The following is a 27,585-nucleotide window of genomic DNA, read 5'->3' on the forward strand; positions in this document are numbered from 1 at the left end:
TTTTGCCAAGCCTTTGGGACAGGAATTTTTCTGAAATACGCTCACTGGGTTCTCTATGTGTCCAGTCAAAGGCTGTAGACTTTTGTTTCATAAGATTAATTCCAAAAGTCACTTTTGATTCGATGATTGTTTTTTCCATTTCTGACCCTTAGAAAACAAACCATTTGCTGCCGGACTAGCAGGGGAGGGCTCTCTTTCTTTCCTCCAGAGGGGGCTCAAAGTCCATGTTTATTCCTGGCTTATTCCTGGGGTAGTTTTCAGCATAGAGTTGTCTTTAGCAATTCTTCATATTTATAGGATTTACATTATGAGAATTTGGTGTTCTAAAAATATAAATATTTCTCAAAGAAAATAAATCAATGATATTCTTATACTCAACTAATGATGACATTTCAACAATTCGGTTGTAATCCTATTTTGCATTTCCTCAGAATAAAAACATGGGTTAAGCCAAATACTTAATTGCACATTTGTTCTCTGTTGGATGCACAAAGCTTTTAAAATAAAACAAACATAATTTTTTTTAAGTCTAAGTTAGTGAATTCTCTACCAAAGTCCATAATCATCAGTTTCACTTTGAACTCATTTTCTATATTCTAAATTTTAAAAGCTGTCTTTCGTTGTGTTATTAAGATAACTTCCTGTTCTTATTTTTTACATACATGTCTTATACTTCCTTTCGAAGTTCCTGGAGGGTACGTCCAGTATCTTTAAGTCAAATACATATACTACAGATTGCCAGGACTTTATCAAAAATTGTTGAATTGGAAGGATAAATGCAAGAATGGATCCAAGAATGGATATGAAAGACTGGAATATTTCTCACTAACTTAGCACACAAAGTTTAAACACAGTTCCCTTACCCAAAATGCCATTCTTCGAAGAGATAAAAATCAGCAGAATGCATGATCTCTAAGAATTCTCCCAGATCTAAGATGCAATTACTTCTATAACCATTGCAATACTTCAACTAATGATGAAAAGCATCCAAAATACTTTTCTACACTTCTCTTGTATTTTAAAAGATTCATTAGTTTCTTTTCAAATTACCTGAAAGGTGCTATAAAATCCTGTGATTTTTATTTAATAGTAGAGATAGTTTTGCAGTAAGGACTTCTGATTTTTCAAGTGAAATTAGGTTATTTGGACTCATTCTCCTGTTTTCCTTCCTGAATAGATCTCCCTTTGCAAGCAGAGATTTTTAGAAACAGATAAATAGGAATACAATGAGTTATAGAGTAGTCTAAGATACCCCTCCCCAACAGTCACAAGCCAAGGTCCTAATTCCAGGTATGTGTCCATTTGGACACCCTCCCCCTTGTATTGGCCCATGAACTACTGTTTTCAATCAGCTGGAAAACTGTGTCATGTTTCTGCATCTTGTATGATACATGTGATGGTTTCAATCTTAAATGCCCCCCAAAGGCCAATGTGTTAACGACGTGGTCCCCAGGCTGTGGTGGAACCTTTAGGAGCAAGGGCCTCTGAAGGAAGGAAGTTGAAATAGTGGTGCCCTTGAAGGGGGCTATTGCCACTTTGGTCTCCCCCACCTTCTTTGCTTCCTGCCTGCTGTGAGGTGAGCAGCTCTGTTCTATCACTCACTCTTGCCATGATGTTTTCCTTTACCTCAGGCCCCAAGCAACAGGGCCAAGTGACCATGGACTGAAACCTCTGAGACCCACGAGTCAAAATAAAAATTTTCCTCCTTTTAAGTTGATATTTTCCCCAGCTATTTTGTCACAATAACACAACACTAACACAATACAGTTCTTATCATTATAATATCCTATTTAATGTGATCTATTACTAAAATCATTGCTTATCTTGAAAATATGGAAGATATTCATTTCAAATCATCAATGTAATATGAATATAATTACAGGACACCCATCTAGTTTCATATTTATGTGCATAAATAGAGATTCAAGCTAATTCCTCTAAAATGCCCTTCCTTTACAGTCACCTCCCACTTCTCCTTTCAGAGTCACCACACAAAGCAGAATTCTTACCTTTCTTTCATATGTTCTGATAGTATTTTGGTAATACAATCACTCTGTGGCATATCACCATATACTATACTATACTATAACAGAATTAATTTATATCGTAACCATTCCTCTTCTTGATTCACTTCAAGTTCCCAAATCCTTACAGAGTTTCTGCACATATTTGGTGCTCAACAAATGTTTGTGTATTGTATCTCCTCCAACATTTTAACTGCAGACCTATATTTTACAATTCAATTACTGATTGGATTTTTATGTATTTATTTTTATGTGGTGCTGAGGATCAAACCCAGTGCACTGGTTGCTAGGCTAGTGCTCTACCACTGAGCCACAACTCCAGCCCCCAATTGGATTTTTATTAAGCTCCTGATAGAGTTTAAAACATAATCCAACAGGAATTAAATGCAAAGATCTATTTGCTATCTAACAGAGATTCAAATCTGCACAGATTTATTTTATTTATTTATTTATTGCCAAAAACTAAATGTAGGAAACTATGCATTCTGTCCCCATTTACATACTCATAGTGCACTCCTTTCCCATACCCAGGGCCACATTGCAAGTTTTTACCTACACTTACTAATCAGATACCAAGAGAGAAGGCCCCCTGATGGTGGGGTGGGGTGAAGGCAGCAGTGGTGGAGAGCAGCTTGAGCAATCAGCCCAGCTCTGCCTCCCCAGCCCCCCTTCACCAGCTCTTAGTCCCCAGTATACAGGGACAGTCTAGCAACTGGGACTTTTGTGTTCAGCTGAAGAGAATGTGCAAATGACAGTTTGGGCTGTCAAGGAGCTTATTACCTAAGCAAGAAGCTTACATATTTATGAGCTGACATCTCAGATTTGTGGCTTTGCAGGATTCCTCAATTTCCCTTTAGAGCAGCCAATAGTTATAGAAAGGCCTTGCAGGCTCATTACTTCACCCCACACCTCCACTCCCTGCACCCAGACACAGCAGGTGGCTCATTTGTGGAGACATCCAGGGTCAAAAGAAAGTGAAAAATGAACCTACACAAATTCCTGGGCTGGACCTGAGAAGGTGAATAATAGACCCACGGTTATACTTACTTTACTGGCAAAGGCAGCTGCAGTGGGGTTTGTGTATAGACATATGTGAAATTAATATTTACATCCCTGCAGGGCTGTCTATTAACAAAGGAAGTGCAGGTACATGATTTCACATCATCCTCTGGACCATCTTGTGGCTCTGCGTCAGGACCGGTCACTGGAATTCTCCATTCTTCTTAAACATTTTTTTTTTCCCCTGCAAAGAACAATTTTCTGCAGGGAAAACAGACCTAAGAGCATGAAAGAGTTCAAGCACTGCCACAGAAAACTCATTCTGCCTAATTAAAAGGAAAAAAAAAGAAAGAAAGAAAGAAGATAAAAGAAAAAAAGGAGGGGGTTGGTCCAGAGCTGGGAACAATCCATCATCATTCTCTTTAGCTATGGCTAGTCCCACAACAAAAATAAACTCTGGCAGGAGAAACAGAATAGAACCCAACTACTCCTCTGATGAGAGGGCTTAAGAAACACAGCAAGGACCCAAACTGAGGCCGGAATCCAGGCCCAGGTTTGCCACACTCAAAACTCTTTGCTCCTTCTTTGACTGTGCTACCTCCATGAGGAGGCTTCCAGGAAGCGAGCGAGGTGTATTTTCTGTGCTCCAGGACCCCTTTGTTTTCTCTCTTTCGCCACTCTTCTTTCTGGAACCCATTCCCTTTCTCCATCCTCCCAGGGAAGACTCTGAAATCCCTCTCCCATAGCTCAGGTAAAGGTAAGTTACAGAGTGATCCCTCCCAGGGGCACTGGCTTTTAAAGTCTTGCCTTTCATTTTGGAATGAAAAGTCATGTTGCTCACAGAGTTTCAAACATCGGAGCTTCTGGCCCACATAAAGTCTGTCCTGCTTCTGTCACAAAGAATGGGCCTGCACCGCTAGGGCAGGACAAAAGAGAATGTTGTTTTGTTTCACTAAAATGAATGAATCTTCGTATCTGAGAAACCAACTAAAATCTTGGCACTAAGCGTACATGTCCTCATACTGTTTCAGAACTGAGGGCAAGGGCACAGCACCCTGCTCCCGAAGTCTTTCATACACATTATTTCATTTCTTTTACCACTAGAGTCCTATGACTGAGGCAAGGCAGGGAGTCTTCATTCCTTCTTTCATTCATGTAACTATTCGGCAAATATTTATTGATCAGAGCCCTGGTCTTGACACAGAATACAGAGCTTCAAGACAGAGCTGGCACTCTTAGAGTGATTACAGTCAGGGAGCTGGACGACAATATCTGCATGGTGAACCTCAAGATGGAGAGATGGAGGAGCCATGGAGTTACACAGATGCCCTGGCCCAGGCTCAGGGGTCAGGGAGATTTTACAGAAGAAAAATAGAAAGAAGTTGGCCAAGAAAAGGAGAACATGCCATGAGGGCCCAGCATGAGCCAAGGTACGGAGAGTGGCAGAGTAACAGAGTTAGAAAAATGGGCTGGAACACAGAGGAGAGGTGGTAATTTTCTTAAGGTCCTATGAGTGTTTGCTAATAGCAGGGACTTAAATACCCAGGTCTTGACTTCTATTCCAGTACTCTTCCTGTGCTAGCACATTGGTCTCTAGCTTGGTACTATTGGGAGGTGGTAGAACCTCAAAAAGTTGGGTTCTAGAAGAAGGTCTTAGATCATTGAAAGTGTGTCTTTAAAGGGGCTAGTGGCATCCTGTTTTCTTTTTTTCTTTGTTTTTGCTTTCAGGCCACACAGTGAGCAGTTTTGCTCAGCTATATACTTCCACCATGATGTGCTGCCTCAACACAGGCCCAGAACATTGGAGCCAACCAATCACAGGCTAAGACATCCAAAACTGCTGAGAGCCATAGCTAAGTAGGTATGACGCATGGCAATTTCCTTGTCAGCCTACCCCATGTTGCTTAGAGGAAGGACTCTCCATTGTGGAAATGGGCTTGCCTTGGACCCAGGTCATTTACAGTGACATTGCATGAATGTTTGAGAAAGGTGACCCTGCTCAAGGACCAGGGTGAATCCGGGTTTAGGAAGGATCCTGCTGGATTAGGGTGGGTCCAGGTTTAGGGTGTATCCTGCTGGGAATAGGGAGTATCCTGCTCCTTGGGTTTAGGGCGGTTCCAGGTTTAAGGTGGACCCTGCTGGGAATAGGGCGTATCCTGCTGCCTCAGGCGCCCGCCCACTCCTTGAGTTCCCTTTGAGTTCAGAGAGTATTTTGGGATGCAGAGCCCAGTGGAAGTGTGGATTGTCCCCAGAACATGCGTGTAGAGTGCCAGTGAGAGTTTGGGAATAAAGAATTGCTGTTTGAATCTACAAGGCTGTGAGTGGCTCATGATTTTGTGCCCAGCCAGACTGTGGCACAAAACCATGACCCAATAAACCTTTTCTCTTTATAAGTTGATTGTCTCAGGTAATTGTTATAGTAATGGAAAGCTGACTAACACATGAGTTAAGCTTTGCTTACATTTTGTTGATATGAAAAACAGAAGCTTAGAGAAATTAAGCAATTTGATGGTCAGTAGTTAAAATGTAGGTAACGACTATTGGTTCTACCCAGTTTAGATGTTTCCTACTAGCAGTTTTTTTTATGGACACCTAGAGGAAGACAAGGAGAGAAAATGTCTAGGAGAGAAGGCAAGTGCTTCCAATCAGGAAAAACAGTACAAGCATTTTTCACAGGTCATCTTTCTTTTCCAAATTTATTTTGTTGTCTTAAAAATCTAATTATAAGAATTCCTAGGTTTTAATTGACAAATAAAATTATATATATATATAGTGCACAACATGTTTTGAAATATGTATACATTGTGCAATAACTAAATTGAGCTAATTAATATATGTATTTCCTCATATACTTTTTTGGTACTGGGGATTCAACTCCGAGGGGTTCAACCACTGAACCACAACCCTAGCCCCTTTTATTTTTTGAGATAGGGTCTCATTAAGTTGTTTAGGCCCTTGCTAAGTTGCTGAGGTTGGCTTTGAACTTGTGATCCTCCTGCCTCAGGAAGCCACTGGGGGTTACAGGTGTGTGCCACCACACCAGGCCCTCATATACTTTTTTATTTTCAGACTACTTAAAATCTACTCTCTTAGCCACTTTAAGGAATATGATGCATTGTTATTATTATAATTCTTCTCCAAATTTATCTAAGACAAGTTTTCTCCCCTGGGTCTCTCTGAGAGGCTGGGTAGGAAGGTGAGGGTAGAACTGCACCAAAACTCGTCAGGAACTAGGATTCTTTGCAGTATAGATCAAGTGAGAGAGGAATGGAGCTGGCAGATGTGCAATTGAGGAGGACCAGTTGAGATAAAGGGCAAAACCTAGACCACACACATGTCTAACAAGAAAACTGGGGATGCTCATAACCGAAGCCTGTTCTTCAGAGTTGAAAATCTGCATTCCACACGTTTGAAGAAGAACACTTCAGCTGCCAACTCCCCAGAACAGAACCAGCTGCTAAAGACAATGTCTATCTATCAGAGTAAGAACATACTCACATAGTAGGGATCAATGAGCAGAAGTAAGAATGGACAGTTTATCTTGTGCAAAGCTTGTCTGCAGAACCTCAGACCAAAATACAAACTTCATCCCATCTGTAGGGTATTGATCACTTTAAGACTTATCATAACCATCTGGCGTTATCAGTTTAAACCTTCTGGGCGCTTCACAGAACTTGGCTGGAAACTCCTAAGAGACATTCTGCTGCCTTCTCTTTCTCTTCTTTCTCTCACCTTGAGTCCAGGATTTTTTTTTTTTTAATTGCTCAGCAGTTTTCCTGATGCCAATCAGCTGCCTCTCTCAAAGACCGTTTGCAGGTATCAGCATATCTGGCCCTTTTGCTCATTCACCACTAAAATGCATTCTCCACTCTCCATGAAAATCCTGCCCTTGGCAGCTAATCTTTTTGCCTTAATAGGACATACAGAGATTCCAGGGGGATTTGGAGCTGTTCACCAGGGACCCTCCAGAAGCAATGAGAGGCATGGGCTGGGGTGGAGGAGGAGCAGCAGGAGGGGGTGGGGCTGCTTACTCTGTTAAAGTGAGTAGGAACTCAAAAGCTGGTTTTACTATTACCCTTTCTGTTTTATTTCTGGAGCAACTGCCTCCTTTGCTCAAAATCTCAAAACACTATGAGAACAATCTCTGTCTCCACTAACCAGGAAGATTGCAATTGATACCTACTTTAACAGGGAACTGAAAACAAGCACAGGAACTGGAATTTGGGTAAGAAAATTCTTCCCTTTCTCGTCTGACTTTGTTTTTTGGTGATTTCCCTTTTGCCTGCACGCTCTGCTCCAGGTTTTCCTCTCCCATCCAAACCTCTTCCAGATGCGTGAGTCTGACAAGAGTGCATATAAACAAGAAACCAAAACAAAACAGGGCAAGATTGCAAGCGGTTTCCCCTTGTGACACAACCACTACGAGCAGGGGTGCTCACGTGATGCTACCAACATGTGTTTTCTGTCTCAGATTCCCCTTGATAACAAAGGACATATTTTAAAAGGCGTGGCCCTAGGTATATTTGGCCAGAAGGAATCGGGAGACCAGTTTGGGGATTTAGTTTGGCTTTTAGGTTGATCCCCTCAGGTGCTCAGGGCTACAGCCCTTGCTGATGCTAAATGCCAATTAATAAAGTTAGGAACACTTTGGGGTCAGGTTTGTAAGATATGATCTCATTCTACTGCTCAAAGAACTGATTTAATATTCAGGAATCAACTGAGCTCATTCAGTTCCAAAATTGGCAGTCCTGTATGTTGCACTACAGTACCCCCTCTGTCCAAGGCTGGGCAGGGCGTGTTAAAAGAGAATCTTTAGAAGGGTCTTTCATGACGTTCCAAGACTCAAAGGGAAGAATGGGGGCTGGGCGACCGGCAGGGAGGGTGAGCAGGTGGGAGGGGCAATCATCCTTCCTAGGGCTGGGATTTGAGAGAGGAAAGCCTGAACCTAGAAAGGTATTAAACCCCATTTCTAAATCCAAGCAAGTTTTAAGAAACCAGGAATAGTTGCGTTCACACTATTATATAGACTACTTGAAAGAAAAAGTTGCATGTGGCTATGTAAAAAAAAAACAAAAACAGCAATCTACTTTGGTATTCTTACCTAAGTGATTTATTATTTTCAACGTCCTTTAAATACTGATTTTTTAATCAAGAAAGCTTGTATTATTCTTTTTATACCAAATCAATCTCACTTCAAATTTTAAAAAAAAAGGAAAATTGTATTTTAAAATTTCAGAGTCTAATTTTTTAGGTAGCTGCTCTTTTCTCCTGTGAAATAAACTGATTTTGTCCTTCAAGTTACTTGATTTTTTTTTCCCCCTTCTGAATACTTGGGAACTCAAGTACTTAAACAGCAGTACAGAAAAATGCAAGACCCTCTGACTGGTAGACACTTGCAGTCCTACCTTTCAACTCTCCTGTGTCCTGTAACCCAGACACTACTCCAGAATGGGAGGTGCCCTTCTCAAGAGAAGCTGAAATGGACAGGAAACATAGCCGACTTTAACCTTAGTTTAAAATAAAAAAAAAAATCATCTCACATTTATATCGTCAGAAAGAATCTGTTCTGAAAGCTACAGACTAACTTCAGTTTTATGAATCTGCGAAAAGAAAACATTTCAATTCTGTCTTTGAGTCTAAAATGAGCCAATGTCAAATATTTTAGTAACTCTGCATAAGCCCAATTATAGCAGTTCCTGTCAGTTTATAAACCTGGTTTGTTTATTTCCTGTTTGTTTCTCATCCTTCAGGGGATGTTTGTAGATTCTAAGTCACTAGTTTGTGTGTCTCTTCTGATGGAGTGGTATGTATTTTGCAAGTCAATTATATAAGAAACGATCTCACATCATCTGGACCCTCCTAACTTCTTTAGAACACTTTATGTATTTTAACTTTTCTTAAATTCACTAAAGAAGTTAAAGTTAAAAAGAAAAAAAAAAGCAAGTAAGACAGACTATCTGTAACTACAAAAACATACATAACTGGGTTACTTACACCGCTTTCCAATCCATCATCATTGATAAATCATGGCTAAAGAATCAAGTGCAGAATCCGTTTCTTCACGTCTGCTAATAAATAGCTTCTCTGAAATTTCTCTTGCAGATCTGGGGCCATCTCAGGAGGAAATAAGACCGTGCCAAGGTGAAGGAGAAAAGGCTGGAAAATTCTAAAATCCATGGGGGTCTGGGAACTCTGAGAGCAGACCCTGCTGACACATTCTTGTGATTCCAGCCTTGGGCTAAACCATGATCCTGGCTGCTCTGAGCTGCCAGCCACCTTCCCAGTCCAGGTCAGCCCCTGCTCCAACATTGCATTTCCCTCCAAGAACAGCGCATGGAGGAGAGGAGCTCCCGGGATTCTGCCAATCTGCACATGCAAGCTCCCTTCTCAGAGGAAGCTGCACCAGTTTCTCTCTTGTCTGCTATCTCAGAGAGAGGGAGGGAGGGGCAGAGGCAGGCAGGCAGGCAGGGAGGGGGGTGTGGAGAGAGAGAGAGAAAGAGAGAGAGAGAAAAAGCTTTACTGAAAGACCAGCAGAGAAACACTTGCTGCTGCAACTCCCATTAACCCACAGTAGCTCAGGAATTTTTTCGAGCACAGCAGCTGCAAGACAGACCGACCGTCAAAACCAAGTGTTTAAAATCTTTAATTATGCATCATATACACATTTTAGTCATGTGTGTGCAAAGCCCACAGAACCAAGATTCTATATATGCATGTAACTCTGCAAGCAAACACTTGTAGACAAACAGATGCAGGTATGTGTCCCCACGAGAATAAGATCTACAGGCACGTATTTCATTTTCTAAGTGAAAATGTCTAGTCTCACAGTTCACCTGTCTTAAAACTATTCAAATGCCCTCAGTAACAGAAGTGCAAATCAGACCAACAGCCCTTTGCCTCTGATGCCATCTCAGATCATGCCTTCCCCAGTTGGATCTGGGTTCCTATTTCTTTTTCCCAGCCTCGGGAAGAAGCCCCCAAAAGGATGAGGGGAGACGTGAGTCAGAGGCTTTCATTGTGAAGGTCAACTTTGCATGCCACTCTCCAGTGTTTGTGGCATCTCAGGCCAAAGCACTCTAGTGACCCAGGGAGAGAGTGGCCTGTAGCAGAGAAAGTAACATGACGAAGTAGTAAAGGCAAAAGAGGAGCTAGAGGCAGGAAGATAGGAAGGAGGCCAGACAGAAAGGGCAGCCTTGGCATTTGACCACACAGATCATTGATGCTCTCCCAGGGAAATCATCAACTACAATGTTCCCCACTCTTTACAAAGAATCCCTTCCTCTCTGCTTCTCCAAGTGAGGTCTCAGTCATCTGTGTCAGAAACACCCAGTGATAGCAATGTTAAAACTGCTGATCCTTGGGCCCAAAGATTCTGATTAAGCTGGGGGAGACCATAATTTGCATTTTAACAAGCTCCACAGGTGATTTCCATGTAGGCTAAAGTGTCTGAAGACTCATTTCCTCTAAGTGTTGACAGAATGAAACCATGCTTTCACAGCTCTGAGGCTGTTCCTTTTGTGCTACTGTCTGAACTGGACCATCCTCCAAAGGACCTTGTGTGGGAGACTTGATCCTCAGCGTGGTGCTCTTGAGTAATGGTGGAAACTTTGAGTGGGGCCTAGTGGAAAGTCCTTAGGCATTAGGAGCATCCTCTCAAAAGGGATGGGACCCTGGCCTCTTGCTCTTTCTTTTCTGTACCTGGCCATGAGGTAAACTGGCCTCCTCTGCCACACACTGCCACCATGATATAACAAGCCACCACAGGCCTAAAGTAATGGGGCCAGCTGGTCACGGACTGAACCTCCAAAGCTGTAAGCCAAACTAAGCTTTTCCTCTTTTTAAGGTGGTATATCTTAGGTATTTGGTATAATAATGGAAAGCTAACTCGCATACTGCCTGGAATGCTTTTCTTCTCCTGGCAACCATCCTTTGCAACACAATTTAAATCATATCCTCTTGAAACCTAACTCTCCCAGGGAGATGTTTCCAAAGACTTCTTGTCTGCATATCTCATTCAAGTATCTTTATGCAATGCAATTACTTATGAGCTGATCTCTTTCTTGCCCATTTAATGATGATGAACTGTTTCTGTAGACCAGATGATCACTCCATCACCACTGTATGTTCCAATTTCTGGATACAAGTAGGTACTCAATGAACATTAATTAAATGGCTACGTATACATTGATGTTTGCTCTGTAGTCTTTAAATTGTGTATCTATCAATATCTCATATTATTATTTTGCATGCATGCACTTCAAAATAAAGAAAAAACTTAAAATAAATCATAACATTTGAGTTATGACTCAGTGGATGTTAGTGTTTGGATATGAAATGTCCCTCAAAGGCTCATGTATTCAAAGCTTGGCCCCAGTGCAGCAATGTTCAGAGGTGGGGCTTTTGGGAAGTGATTAAACCATAAGAGCTCTAACCTCATCAATGGACTGGTCCATTGAGAGATTCGTAGCTGAATGGACTGTTTGGAGGTGGTGGAAATTACAGGAGGTGGGATCTAATTGAAAGGAGTGGGTCGTTGGGGACATTTCCTTAGGGACTATATCTTGTTCCCAGGTCCTTCCTTATGTATGTTCTCTCTCTCTCTCTCTCTCTCTCTCTCTCTCTCTCTCTCTCCTTCCTTTCTGCCATGAAGTAAGCAGATGTGCTCTACTACACCCTACTACCATGATATACTGCCTCACCATGGGCCTAGAAACAATGAAGCAAGCCAACCATGGACTGAAACCTCTGAAACCATGAGCCAAAATAAATGTTATTTATTTTATAAAATATTTTATAAAATATTTTATAAAAGTTATTTTTCTCAGGTATTTTGTCATAGCAATGGAAAGCTGACTAACACTGTGCAGAATGAAGAGGAAAAGTTACAAAAAGCTAACCTTAAAAGGAAGGTTAACATGAAAAGCAAATAAAATTCCAGAATGAGGTGAACTTAGCAGAATGTGCAGTATTACAGAGGTCGGTTTGGATCAACTGATGTGTTCAGAGCTCAGCAAGGTAACACATTTGCAATCAACAGAGGCAAAGCAATGACCTAAGCAGTGGGAAGGGCTGCCTCAAGTGGGGGAAGAGTATTGACTCTCTGGACAAGGCCCACCAAAAGAATTAGCATAAAACAAAATCTTCCACTTAGTTGACTTACTTGGAGGAATTCTACATGAAAAGTTAGGAACCCCACTAATCTGGAATGAATAAATGATGAGCAAGCAGCACGGTAAACAAAGAGAGCTCAGACCATTCCTGGGGAACATCACCACGAAGGGGGCATTTTAAACACCATTTTACAGTTCTTAAAGTTGTTCATTTGGTATCAAGTCCCCCATGTATAATTGGGGAACTTGTGGCTCAGAAAAGTTAAATGACCTGCTCTTTGGTCCCAGAGCTAATGATTTCCTAAACAAGATCTAGAGCCCAATCTTCCACACAGAATCTGCTGCATTTCCATGGCATCAAATTAAGTCCTAATATTTGGACATGGTCTTTAAACTTGGCAAAACAGAAAAGGAAAGAAAAGATACCGGTAAGATTCCATCTTAAAACACAGGGAAGCCATCTTAAGAATTAATTTACTTGTCAAAACATGAAGCAATCAGAATACTCAGCACTGTGAAGTTGGGAAACTCTGAAAAGAAATTAGAGGTGTCTGAGAAAGTTGCTACCAGCATCCTCCTCTATCTCTCATGTGCACCAGAATTCCTAGTGACCACAGGGAGTGGACATGAGTATGTGTCTTCCAGATCTTGCTCATGACCCCAGCAATGAATGGACAATCAGCCTCTAACCATCCTTTCAGGATTTGCCTCAGTTGCAGGAGGTCAAGAGCAAGAACTTCACAGGATGGCTCCTGCACAGGCCCTGCCTTTAGGTTCCACACAGGGCACTCGGCTGGGCCACTCTGTACCAGAGATTCCCTGTGACTTGGCCAAGGTTTTGATGAACTTCTTCAGTATTTTGACTTTTCCCTCTGTATGGTCCTTCATCCTCCTCATTCCTACAGGTGTTAATCTCTAATAAGCATCCTGCATGCTTGACTCTCGTGGCTTCCAGGGGATGGGTCTGCAAACTCATGGGGTGTCCTTCTGCTCTGATAGAGATTTATTATCAGCAATCTCCAAAATCATACCTCTGGTGATGTCAGAGTTTCAGGAAAATGAAAATTGGTTCTCTCTCCTTCAACACGATGTTGGGCGACTGATTTTATCTCCAGAGATCTCAATTCTCTCATTCAGTGGAAATGGGAAGCTAGGGAGCTTTTGGGCCTCTGAGAGGTATGAGGAAGTCAGAGGTCTCCTTCTACCACCACCTTAGCTTCCTTTAAGCTGGAGTAACTCTGCTCTTATCTGTTTTACTTGTTGAAGTTGTTGTAAGATTTCATTTAAAATGGGAACTCAACAATTAAAAATGTTTGTTTTTTTTTAAGTACTATTTTTGCCTAATGGCAGCGCACACCCAGCCATTCAGGAGGGTGAGGCAGGAGGAGCAGGAGTTCAAAGTCAGCCTCAGCAACAGGGAGGCGTTAAACAACACAGTGAGATTCTGTCTCTAAATAAAATACAAAATAGGGATGGGGATGTGGCTCAGTGGTCCAGTGCCTCTGAGTTCAACCCCTGGTAAACCACCACTTAAAATAGATAAATAAATAAAGTACTAGTTTGATGATCCCATCTATAACATCTTATGATTCTGGCTGTCCCCAGAAAATACACATAAAAAGGCAGAAAAACAACATGGTACCTAAGGCCATCAACTAATTTGGAAAAACAAATCAACTCACATATAAAGACAAGATCATAATATAGATTAAGGGAGAGATGCCTTTAAGGCTAACTTCTGATTTATTTGGACAGATAGGGAACTATAAATAATGATGGAATTAAGAATAGTTTCCTGGAGGAGTTAGGACAATTTATTAGTTTACAGGAGAATTTAAGATGTGTAAAGAAGAAAGAGCTTCCAGTTAAATGAACCAAATTTCTTGGCTTTGGTTGGCAGTTTTCTCTTCCCTTCTGGCCCCCAAACACACAAGAGAGTGTGACAAAGGCTGACTTGGGGAACATAAAAACAATGGGCCCATTGTCAGTAGACATGCTTAAGAAAGAGGAGGAGATACTATTCCACTTGGTGGTCAAAAGGAAAACACAAGCAGCTGAAGCCCTAATGATGCAATTTATGTAAAAATGTATGTATTCATATGCAAGGAAGAAGGAAGGTCAAATGGCTACCAAATAGTTATAAATGATGGAGAAAAAAAAGAAACCTAAAAGAATCATACCTAAACCACCTGTGGAATATTTCTGTGGAAAATACTAAAAGTATGGAAATCCTTAATCATTTAAAGACCTCAAGATTAAAATGAATCATGGGTATTCCTCAAAGACAATGTCGAGATGGTTAAAAAGAAGTTTATGCCGAGCACAGTGGTACATGCCTCTAATCCAAGTGGTTTGAGAGGCTGAGAAAGGAGGATCTCAAGTTCAAAGCCAGCCTCAGCAAAAGCACCAAGATGCTAAGCAACTCACTGAGACCCTGTCTCTAAGTAAAATACAAAATAGGGCTAGGGATGTGGCTCAGTGGTCAAGTGCCCTTGAGTTCAATCCCAAGTTCCCCACAAAAGAAAGAAAAAAGAAATTTGTATTCTTTGATATGCTGGGCTACCACATCTATATATTTTATTGGCGATTATATTTGGTAATTATTTTTAAGTCCATGTTATTCAGAAAAGGGTATATTTGACAGGTGAAATGAAGGTCTATTATAGTACATACTGACAGCTGCACATAATACCTGGTATGTAATTCTTTGCATCTTCAAAACTTCAGTTGTCATAAATGTAGATCCTAAGTCTGCTGATGAGAACACTGCGCCCCATCTCTAATTGAAAATGTCAGGCATTATGGAAGCCTATTGTAGATTTGGAAATGATTTAGATATGATTCTTTTAGGTGTTTTTTTTTCTCCATTATTTATAACTATTTGGTAGCCATTTGACCTTCCTTCTTCCTTCTTTAAACAATATTGTGTCTTATTGCTTAATTTTCCAAGTTTGAATCATCTTGTAGTTTGTTTTTCAGTAGAAAATTAAGAATTTGTTCATTTTTAATTCATTTAAATCTGATCATTTCTATTATAGCCTTTGTGCCCAATTTTCTGAGCCTTGTTATGACCACAGCTACAATTTGAATTGAAAAGAGGAGGAAGGGGAAAGGGAGGGGAAAAAAAGGAAGAGGGGGAGGCAGAGAAGGAGAAGGGGAAGTACAAAGGAAGGAAAGGAAGGGAAGGCAGGGGAAGAAGCTCCTGAATGGACCCATGTCCAAAGGAGAGGAAAGAGCAAAAAGTGAGGGTAGAGCTACCTGCACAAAACAGGGCCCAGGGCCACCTTTCTTCTATGGCCGCAGCCCTGACTGCCTGGCCCTGCCTTCACCAGACCTGCTTCAACAATCTGTAGAGGAGCTATGACAACTCTGAAAACTTGGCTGTTGGCATTTTATTAAGTATCCCTAACAGTTAAGAGAAAATGACCATAGCAGGATGAGGTTCCTTTCCTTGGGAATCCCCTGCACTGGCAGCACCAGACCACTCAGGAGGGAGCACAGCCTTCCCCAGCCGGCCTTCAGGCCATGCCTCTGACAAAGGCCTAGCAGGACAGCTGGTCCCTGGACATCAAATCCCACGGCAGAGCTGGTGTTGACCTTGGAAATTACCAGCTCCTCCCATAAGAGACTGAGATTCAAACCTTCATAAGGCAAGACAGCCACCCTGCGGAAAGCCAGGAGTAAAAATCCAAGTTCTAGCTACAAATCCACTGGCCTATCTGGAGTTTTAAACATCCCCATCACCATCGGCTTTCTTTTATGGACAAATGATCATCTCTCAGATATGTGGTGCTGGGATGCCCTTGATCTTCAGTCTGGCAGACTTAAGAGAGGGGTTTTTATCCCTCTCAAAAGAACTGAGAAATTCTCTCTCTACAGCACTTTTGAGAACAGATCTCTTTTGTTGAAAATAGTCAGAACATCAAACATTTTTCTAAAAAATAAAAGGTCAAATACCTCTAATATTTAGTTAGATCTGTATGGGGAAAAGGAAGTGCTTTCAAGAAATGTAAATGCTAAATTTGGGACATACTGATGTCTTAAAAATTCACTTAGTATGAGGTATACACAGGTGGTTGGCACCTACCCAAAGGGAGGATGCAGATCTTGGCACTCTACAAAAATGAAAGGTTTAATTCTTATTATGTAGAACTAAATATAGATGAATTCTGTACGTTAATGAGATATACACATTGGGAAAAATGAAGCATGAAAATCTAGATAAAATTTTCAAAAGACAAATTAGGAAAATGTATGTGTCATTTAAAAAGAATCCACCATAAATTTCTTTTCCAAGTAATGTAATTTTTCAGGGAGATCCCTTGAGTGATGAAAGAGTTGGTAGCCACTGATGATCTTTAATCCTCCTGCCATTCTATTTCTCTTTCCTTATCTAGAGACATTCTATCTATAATCAGTTAATATCTACAATCATACCTATAATTTTCATTCATTCACTGATCACATATATGAAGTGCTGGGAACAAGAACCAACCTAGTTTTTTTGTTTGTTTGTTTGTTTATGTCTTTATTTTATTTATTAATTTTTATGTGGTGCTGAGGATTGAACCCAATGCCTCATGTGTGCAAGGCAAGTGCTCTACCATGGACCCACACAGCTTTCAATCTAATATAAACTAGTCATGGTTTCCGAGGATAATTGTTGCTTTTCTTAAACATAGTATCCCCTTACACCAACTCATTTTGGAAAAGATGCAATAAAGTATGTTTTTTTTATCTAGTTATTTAAATTTTAAATCTCTAGTTGGAAGAAATCATGCTAAACTGACATTTCATATTAAGTAGTTATGAAACAGTAGACAATACTCCTTATCAGAATGGCAGAATCTAGTTGTCTGTCCACCTGCGTGATGGTCTCTGGTATTTGTCTCCTCTGAAATGTGTGCTGTCTTAGTTGGTTTGTATGACGACTTTAGATAGTCCATGGCCAAGTTCTCAGAGAATGATATAGATGTGCAGCTGGCATCCAATGAATGTGCAACAGCATAGTCGTTACCAAAATATCAGAGCGGCATAATGTGTGCATGATGAAGCAATTGCCTGGTTCTAAAGACAGAAGTGTAACAGAGCCAAATTTAGCAAAAGGCTCAACCATTCTCCGTCTGTGTGTTGATAAAGGACTAGAATTATTTCAGACTGCTATAGGCCTCTAAATATGTGGCCAGTCTTAGCAAAACATGCAACTGTTTATACTTCAGGTTGCAAAAACTAATTTTGATGTGAATTCTTACTACTAGCCCAGTATAGCAATTATCCTTCATTTTTAAAGTGCTCTGTGGATAAAAACTAATTTCCAGGATACCTCTTGCATGCATTATATCTCTGCTAAAGGAGGATTATGATCTTTTTTAACATGTAAGAGAAAAAAGAAAGAAATTTATTCCACTTGCCTTTAGAAACGCAACAGACAACAATAAATGATAAAGAACTCTGACCCCGGCATCAAATTAAACTAGGTTCAAATCTCTAACACAGCTAAAACATATAACCAAAACATATATGTAAATTGCACTTAACCATATGCCAGGCCCCATCCAAAAGACTCCATATACACTAATTTATTTCTCACTACAACTCTGTGATGTATATAACATTATTATCCTTATTCTACAGATAAGGAAACACAAAGATATGAAGAATTTATATATGAAGTCATATGTAAGTGGCAAAGCCAAGATTTGGTTCCAGAGCTCCTTCTCCCAAACATTATACCAGACTGCCTTGTGTAAACCATTGAAATTCTCTAAATACTGTTCTTTGAAGCAGGAAAAATAATGGTAGTGACTCCTCAGATTACCAGGATGTCTAAAATAAAGTATCTAAAAGTGGTTGGCATCTCACATACATTTAGTAACTGGTCTCGATTTTAATTCTAAGGCAGTGCCCAATCCCTCCCCAACACTGTACTTCCATGGGGTGGTCTATGCCCTCTCTAGGAATATTTGTAAACTGCCTTGCATTGCCTTCCTGACTTGCTGGTCTCTGGGGATGTGGATCAATAAATCCTAAGCTGAATATAAAGATTCCTCTAGGTTGTCATGGATGAAAGTAGAATTTTAGGCAGCTCCGGCATTTCTGCTAAGAAAGGAAAAGACCTACTGAAGGAAATGAATTTCACCTTTATCCTCACTCTGACTCTTGTGTGAGATACAAATCAATTAATTCATCACAATCTTATTCAGCATCTTGACATCTTGAGGTCCCTTCTCGGCTCTTCAGAATTCCTTCTCTAATTCAGTGGTGACTTTTCACATTGGCTGGGAGCCAGCCCCTGTCCCGGTGAAGTTTGAGGGCTATATAAACCACCTTGTCTTGGATGTTCTTCTGAGCATTTGGAAGGAACCCTAAGCTGTTTTTGACAAGTTATTGGCAAAAGTAGTAGCAGTGCTTGCCAATTTGCTCTAGGCACTGAACATGTTAACAGGTACTATACCAGGTGTTATTAATATGTTACTTACAACAAATTCAGTTTTCAACCTATTGTTTGGGTTATATAGTGTTACCAATTTTGTGCTTTACAAGGTACTGTATTTTTCTAACTGGGAAATTCAGAATGTGTGTTGAAGAACTCAGCTCTCAAATGTGAGATATATTTATTGCAAATAAATCTTATTTAGGAATCAGGATTTGGGCTATATGACAAATAGTATGGCTTCAAAACAAAGAACTTCTTTCTAAAACTACATATTGTGATGGATATTGCTCCAAGGGCTCAGCCGGTCAAGTTCACAAAAATCAGGTCCCTTCCCTGCCAAAATGCCCTACTTGTTTAGTTCCCCAAAGGAAGCTGATAACTTTCATCCAAAGGAATTTCAGATTGGAAGGAATACCTTTGAATGCTATGTACTCTGAGACTTAGAGAATGGATGTCCAAGAAATAATAGCCTTACGGTAGATGGGGTAGAGAGAGAAGATGGGAGGGGAGGGCAGGGAGGATAGTAGAGGATAGGAAAGGTAGCAGAATACAACAGTTACTAATAGGGCATTATGTAAAAATGTGGATGTATAACTGATATGATTCTGCAATCTGTATTTGGGGTAAAAATGGGAGTTCATAACCCACTTGAATCTAATGTATGAAATATGATATGTCAAGAACTATGTAATGTTTTGAACAACCAATAAAAAAAAGAAAAAAAGAAAAAAAATAAATTCCCAATCTTCCAATGTTCTTTTTTTTTTTTTTTTAAACTTCTGTTCTTCCCTCCCCATCCCTCTCCTTATTGTCTGTTAGCATTCACATACTAGAGAGAACATTCGCCCTTAGGTATTGGGGGACTGGCTTATTTCACTTAGCATGATACTCTCCAGACCCAATATTCTTAACAAGAGTTGGGGCCATCTACATTCTGACTAACAAGAAGCAACTACCCAGACTCACAGTGTGTGTTAGAAAGTCAGACAGCTGGCAGGAAAATAATGCTCATATTCAGCCACATCTTGCAAGAGGAAGTATTTCTCCCTTTGGAAAATGACCCCTTGTATATATATTCCACATCATTTACCTTGCAACCTTTACCAGGCACCAGACATAACCAGCCTAAAGACCACAAGCAAAAACCGAACCAAACAAAACAAGACCTTTGTCCGGTTTCACATCCCTTCAGGCTCAGGAGGATATCAGTTGACTCATCTGAAGAAAGTCATGTGTGCTAATGGGCTATGTCCAAAGAACATGTGATTTCTCAAGTAATGTTGCTGTCTTCACCTACCTGGTCTCCTGACATTATTCCTAAGTGGAGACAGAAAAAGGTGTAAGCAGAAGCTTTTTGGCTCCCTCAATTTATACTACACAGTTACTTATTTAACCGGGGGTTAGGCTTCCAAGCTGTGCACCCCTAAGAATTTAGTGATGTTTACCTGATCTGGGGGAAAAAAGATCAAATAATAATTCTGCCTTACTCCCCAGGTGCTGTACAAGTTGCATGTGAAGTAGGGACACTAGCTAGCTTTACCTTTAGACTGACCTGTAGCCTTGGCTAAATCACTTAGTGTATCTATGCTGATTTATTTAACCTCTCTATACTCTGATGATGTTGGATTAATCTGGATTATATTTGAAAGTGTGACGCTCTCCAGGAAAGGAAACCACACATAGGCACACACACTGCTGTTATTCTAGCACTCTTACATTTTTAATACGGGTCACTGCCAAGGACACTGAGAATTGCCCCAAGCCTGAAGCTTCCACACACCTTTCTCTTTGAGCAAAAGTAACATAAGTCACTTGCTAGCATTGAAATAAAAGAGATCTGGTATAGATAAAAACTGGTACAAAAAAATGCAACCAAAGTTCTTCTTTCAGTGGTTATACCAGTTTGTCAACCTGCTGTATCATGAATGTAACCATGTCTCCTTTGAACACCTGCTAATATTCCTCTTATTTTGTATCACACACAAACAAAACATATTTTCTCTTCACCAGTACTTCAAGGAATAAAAGAGGAAGAATGTGAACCAGTTTTTTTTTTTAAAAAATGCAGGGAGTTGAGCAAGAGGAGTGACAGGAGACTACCCTTGCTCCCTTCTTTCCCTCTCAGATTCTGCACCGTGGGAAAAGAGAACCAGGAGGCAGTGGGTTGAGACTGGTCTTTCTCACGGGCAGCTTATAAAGGCAGCTATTAAATTATTGAAAGTCCCAGGCTAAGAGAAAGTGAAATATTAATGACTATATTATTGAGAGGAAGAAAAATTGACAATCCACACAGATTTAAGCTATCTTTGCAGGAAGAAAGCTCAGTATGCAGGACTAAGTGCCATGAGATGTAGCTTCAAAGAAACTGTCTCCTTGCTCAGGCACATGCTCTGTGACCAGGCTGCCACCTTCCATGCTTTTCTCCACCTCTCACTTATTTCTGGTGGTTTCTGTGGAAAAACAGATTTCAGTTGTGGTTCACAAACTCTATTTTCAGCATGTTCTTCCTAAACCCAGTTGCCGCTCAAAAGAAGATTTTTTTTTTTTTGCTAGTAAATGATAATGTTCCACTAGCTTCTAATTAAGCACATGGATTCAAGAGTGATAACCTTCTCACCAAGGTCTGATTCATCATTTGGGTTGCCCCTGAGGTCTCTGATCCAATTCCCAGCTTCTCTGATGGTGTGAAAGCAAATTGGGTTGAAAATATTAGAATATAGAGTGTGGCAAACCAGGCTTTCATCCCATCTACCTCCCTCTGCTCCCAGGAAGACTTACAAACAGGAAAGAAACACACTAGGAAATCAAGAAGGCAGCAATTTGATGGATAATAAATACATTGTAATGTTGAAAAATCACCTGGAAATTACGCATGCGGTTCAGCATTTTTTGAGGTGGATGATAATATGACAGAACAAATATTTTCAAAATAGTTTCACCTGAGTGTTGCTTTTAATTTAAAATTTGGAACTTTCATCTAAAGCACTATATTAACATGATTATCTCCATTCTTGTTTTACTGTTGACAATTTGCTTTAAAATACAGTTTGCCAGTACACATATCTTAAAACATGCAGGGGTTGGTTATTAACTTACACTAGAAGGATAGTTAGTTAACATGTGATGCCTTAATCAGGAACACACGCTTCAGGGGTGATTGGTTAGTTAATCACTTGATGGGTCAAACTTTCATTATCATCGAATTTCAGAATATGATCTAAAATCCAATGAAATTTCTTCTTTAACTCATGCATTATTTATAAGTATATTTCTTAATTTCCAAAAATTTGGGGGATCTTCATTTTATTGCCCTTGATTTCTAGCTTACTTTATCTAGGGTCAAAAAATAGACTCTGAATGAATTTAGTCCTGTAAAATTTCTTGAGATTTGTTTTATGAGGCAAGGTATGGTCAATTTTGGCAAATATCCTGGGTATACTTGGAAAAGAATTATAGTATCATTGTTGAGTACAGTGGTGTGTGTGTGTGTGTGTGTGTGTGTGTGTGTGTGTGTGTGTGTGTGATATCAGTCAGGTCAACTAATGAGTAGTGTTTGCTATGGTTCGAATGTGTCCTTCAAAGTTCTCATGCTGGAAACTTTAATCACCAATGCAACAGTGTTGAGAGTGAGATATTTAAGGTGATTAAGTCATGAGGGTCCAGGACACTCTTTGGATTCAAAGCCTACCAAGGGGAAGGGACATTAATGAACACTGATGGGGACCCCTGGAGAGCTGTACCCTAGTATAACCTAAAGAAGAGCAAGCCATACGAAATCTGCATCTCTGGGATCATTTTCTTTCTGCCTGTACAATCTTCTTAAATATTTCTTTCAGTATTGGTCTACTAGTGATGGATTCTTTCAATTTTTGTTTGTCTTAAAGTGTTTCTATTTGAATTCAACTTTTGACAAATATTATTGTTGGTTTTATAAAATTTTAGGTTGGTAGTTGCATTCTTTCAACATATTAATATGACCTTCCATTGTCTGCGGGCATTCAATGTTTCTGATGAAATTGAGTTATTGGTCTTATTTTTGTTCCTTCGAAAACAATGTTGTTGCTTCCCTCACTGGTGTAATGAATTTTCTCTTTGGTTTTGTTTTCAGCAGTTTTACTATTCCTATCTAGGTTTTTGTTGTTGTTGTTTGGTTGTTTTTTGGGGGGTTTTTTGTTTGTTTGTTTGGTATATAACCTGGTTGGCACATGCAAGGATTCTTGGGTCCATGTTTTAATGACTTTTATCATTTTCAGAAAATATTGCTCCACTTTATCTCCTTTTCCACGATCCTGGGATTTCAATTACATGTTGCTATGTGGGAGGACATACATGCCATATGTCTTATGTCTCATTTTTTTTTCTATGTTTTCATCTTCTCTGTTCTCTGTGCAAACACCTGGATATTTTCTACTGGTCTGTCTTCCATTTCATTAATTCAGTTTTGTGCTACATTTATTATGCTATTAAATCCATGTGTTGAGTTTTTCATAGCCATTATTTCATTTTTTTTAAGTTCCAGAATTTCTAGTTTCTTTTTGTAGATTCTGGTTTTCTGGTGAAAGTCTTCATTGTGTCATTTATTATCATGAACATATGAGTCACAGCGATTTAAAGTCTATGTCTGAATGCCCATAATTGGGTAATTGATGAATATGGTATTTTTCCAGTGCCTATCTTTCTCTTTTGGGCATATTTTCATTATGCCTTGTAATTTTTATTAGAAAAAAAAAAGTATAAGAAATTTAGAGATTACTGATAATACTATCTTCCTTCAGTGATGGTTCACCCAATACTGTAGTAGGCATCCCAAATGGAAGTGGCCAATTTAACTCAAAACAAGAGTAAGCATACTGAGTTTTTTTTTTTTTAACAGCTCATTTTATCTCAGACTATGCTAGGGTACAACTCTCCAAGAACCCCAGTAGGGTATCTATTAGTACCTCTTCTCCTTGGTAGCTTTTAATGCAAATATTATTTTACTCAGTATTTTATTATAGAAAACTCCACTTTTCAGTAGGTTTCACTTGTCTCTTGCTCTGTACAGCTTAATATTTGGCAGACTCTTCAAAGGGGAAAGATCATTTGAGTATCCAGCTTCCTTTTTCTGTATTCCTTCCTCCAGGACCTTGCTTTCTCAAGTTCTACCTACCTTGGCAAATCTGAACTCACAGTTTTGCCTCTTCAGCCCCCAAGATATTGCCAGAAGACCTGCTATAGAGTCAGCAGATGAACCAAGAGAGAAAAGCAACTTCTAAACTCTGTATGGTTCCCTTCTCTCTCAGATCTTCACCATTCAAGCCTTAGTTGCCTAGGAAGTTCTCTGAGACAACTCTGGCTCAATAGAGGGCTTCTGCAGTCTAGCACCAGCTGGGGCCAAAATCTGCTCTGATTGGCCAATGCCTATGCCAGTCCAGATTATTATTGGAAAGACTCTAATCAGAAGGTTACATTCCAAAGGAAATTCCTACAATTGCTTTGGCTATTGTTTTTACCAGTCAACAGTAAAAGTATTGATAATTAGAATGATGGAAGTTAGAAAGGATTCTACTTTGTAATCGTGTTCAAGATATATGGACTGTCTAGAAATATTGAGCAGGTCTTCTTGCTCTTATCCAAATCCAGCAAGTTCAAATATCCAATGGATTAGAGGACAGATGGGTCCATTATTCTGATCCTTGCAGGAGTTTTTAAATTTATTTTTTGCTTGACTTTGGGTGATTATCTGAATTATAACCGCACCTGCCTCTAGCATATCTTTTATAGAAGGTACTACAGGAGTGCCTGAAAGGACAAGGATATAACTCTTCATCAATTTTACAAAATAGATTGTATCACGTTTTTGTGAGCTTGCTAATATATGTGTGAAAGTATGGCAGAATTTGGTTTAGGACTCATTTCCTTCATAACAACCTAGAAATAAGGATTCAAAAGAAGAAACTTAGAACTCCATGTACCTTGAACTATGGAAGGCTAAAAATATCTACCTAAAAGAACTGTAGATAATCAAATTGGCTTGGGTTAGTTTGAAAAAAAAAATGTCCTTTGCTTTTGTAAGTCATTACAGAACTTTCATGACCATGACAGCCTTATTAATTTTTCTGTCTAAAGTTTTTTTTTTAATGTCACATGAACTATTGTAATATAGCTTATTCTTGGTCCAACTTACCCAAATTCTCTTATTAATTCTAGATGGACACAAAAAAAAAGAACTGAAACTATTGAAGGGTATCCTTAAAGTTGATGACTGACAGTTAAACACTGCATTCAAGAGAAGGGAATTCTTCCCTCTCCCTGTCGCAAGAAAGTTTATAAAGCTTGTGAATATCATCTTAAGCCAAAAGAACATTAGAGAACCTGAATTCTGCTTCAATAAAACACATACAGAACACAGAGGTACCACCAAAGTGACACTTCTCACCATTGTGAGGGGTAAACTGCTTTGGGGGGAAAAGCTGACAGTGCTCAGCCCTTGTCTTGGGGGGGGGGGCGGTTCAGGAGTATGGCCTCCCAAAGACTCCCAAGATTCAGAGAGTAAAACCACCTTGTTGCTTGCCCTGAATGAAAGCAGCCACCATGAAGGGCTTGGTCACAGAGTGCCATGGAATCCCCAAGTTCCTACACTTGGCAGAAATTTAGAGATTTTTCTGGTCTACAAGTACATTTTACAGTCCAGGAAACTCAGATTGAGATTACCCAGAAGATAAGGCCTGACCCAGAATTTAGAACTTAGAATTTCACTGGGTTTATAATCCATTGTCCAGTTTAGTGTTCCCCTGTTTTCCCTCCTTCAAAGGAGCTACCAGAAGCCAGGGACTCCTTCTTAGGCTATAATTAACATTCTTTCTGGCTGTTCTCATGACCGAGGCTAAGGTAGGTCAGGATAACATTGAAAACAGCACAGGACTTTTAGGCTATTTGTGTCTATCCAGCCATTTGGATATAAACAAAGTGTCCTCAGCAAAGAAAATAAAATTTTTATATCAGAGTAACAGGAAACAACAATAGTCAATAATATGGGCTGCTTTTAATGCTAAGATGTCAATATGTAGTTATTTTCTTTCCAGAAGAGCAATATGAAAATATTGATGTTAGGAAGACAAAGGCACTTATATGTTAGCTTTGACCTAAATTTTTTAGGCCCTACATCTCTGGTTGAAATTCATTTCATTCTTTGGATAATTTTGGCAGAGGATAAATATGCTGTCTCAAAAGAAAGAATAAACAAGATTAAATCTGTTCAGTGATTTCTCACGGGACAAACTCTAATCTAAGCAACAAAATGGAAGAGGAAAATATTGTTCAGTACTGAAGAGGTAGAAATCTGTTCAAACTTTCTGTTAAAAATGAAGAATTCTAAGGCTCTGGCTTACTTGATAGCAATAGAGATATTTCAATATACCACTGACTTTAGAGTATTGTGTATTCGATGTATTTCACATGGTACTCAGGATTCTCACTGGCAAGGTTCATATATAGCACTAAATGCAATAGAAAGCCATCCTTAGATACTCTCAAATATTTTTCATCATTCACATCATCTTCCAAGGATTCAGTTTTGAGAAGGTAAACGAATCTAAAAGTGGAATTTATGGGAAATGGGCATTGTTTTGATAAGATACTAATATGAAACTGTCTACTTTTCATTAACAAGCAGCCCTCTGACAGGCTAGAAATAAAAACATAGATTCTGTAATAAAAATATGTTCTACAGAAACTTAGATGACATATGGTCCACACAGAAGTCCCTCGTGCATAGTTTGAGAATAGCCTAATATGGGAATGGTGAGTCCTGTCTCATCAATCCTTCATACTGGTTCTACCAATGCAGACATCACAAATCAATCACAGAACTATTTCCTGCCAAGTTCAATACTTCAGGTAGATGCCAAGATTTGATTATAGTAGACAAGGAAGCTAAAGCTGATTTATTATTACAGGCAGTCAAACAAATCTACATATAGCAGTACAGTTGTTAGATGTATGGGCAGAAAGTACTAAGTTCATACACAGATCAATCAGATATCAGAGAGCTGTTCTTGGGCGTGTTACTGAGAGTAGGATATTAACTATCTAATGTTTCTGTCAAAATTAAATTAGATAGTGTAAAGTTCTTAGTCAAATATCAGGTATAATATAAAGACTCCTTAATTATTAGCTATTATTATTACTAATAGAAGAATATGCATATCATTCAGACATGTTAGTTCTCTGTGTCTGAACACCATGTTATACACAACACTTTCTGCCCAAGAAGTTTGCTTCTTCCTGATAATATCCCTAGACTTTACATAGGCACATCCCCCTCTCCCCCGCACCCGCCCCGCAAAAAAAAAAAAAAAAAAAAAAAAAGCCAAAAAAAATCAATCTGGGCTGGGGTTGTAGTTCAGTGGCAAAGCACTTGCTTAGCATTTAGATAATGCCTGAAATTCAGAAGGACTACCTTATGATGGATAAAATAGTTTGGATAAGGAAGGTTCTCCAGAGATCCATGTTTTAAAGGCATGGTCCCAGCCTATGGTGCTACTAGGAAGTGGTGAAACCTTTAAGAGGTAGGGCCTAATGGAAAGTCTTTAGGTCACTGTGTGTGTGTGTATGGGGGGGTGTCCTTGAAGGGCATTGTGGGACCTTGGTCTCTCTTGTACCTGGCCATGAAGTGAATGGTTTTGTTCTATCATGCACTCCCTAATATCATGTGCTACTCCATCACAGGCCCAAAATCAAAAAGACCAGGTGATCATAAAACTAGAAACTCTAAAACTGTGAGCCAAAATGAACCTTTTCTCTTTATAAGTTGTTTATCTCAGGTATTTGTTATAGTAATGGAATGCTGACTTACATAATGGACATAGTTATGATGATCAATAAGTGGTCCTTAACTATAGCCTCAGTGTGGACATCTAGCTGCTAGAATGTGAAGCCAGACTCTCTGTTCTATAACTTGCAATGACCTAGAAGAAGGGAATTTACTTTCGTGTCCTTACAAACTCACAGGATCCATTATAAGGAATTCTAGGGT

General features: G+C 39.6%; 1 protein-coding gene across 2 annotated transcripts in view; it reads right to left on the minus strand.

Moving 5' to 3' along the window:
* The window catches only part of Kif26b (kinesin family member 26B), a 483,473-nt gene that overhangs the window by 176,457 nt on the left and 279,431 nt on the right, over positions 1–27,585 (minus strand). Inside the window, exon 1 of one of the 2 annotated variants that reach the window (XM_078022950.1) lies at positions 9,018–9,450. The exons of the other annotated variant lie outside the window; for it this stretch is intronic. Within the exon in view, the coding sequence (XP_077879076.1) occupies positions 9,018–9,040 (23 nt within the window). The 5' untranslated portion in view covers positions 9,041–9,450. Of the gene's footprint in view, positions 1–9,017; positions 9,451–27,585 lie in introns of those variants that run through there. 2 annotated transcript variants of the gene reach the window in all.

The sequence above is a fragment of the Ictidomys tridecemlineatus genome, chromosome 10 (assembly GCF_052094955.1).
Source record: "Ictidomys tridecemlineatus isolate mIctTri1 chromosome 10, mIctTri1.hap1, whole genome shotgun sequence".
NCBI classification, from domain to species: Eukaryota; Metazoa; Chordata; class Mammalia; order Rodentia; family Sciuridae; genus Ictidomys; species Ictidomys tridecemlineatus.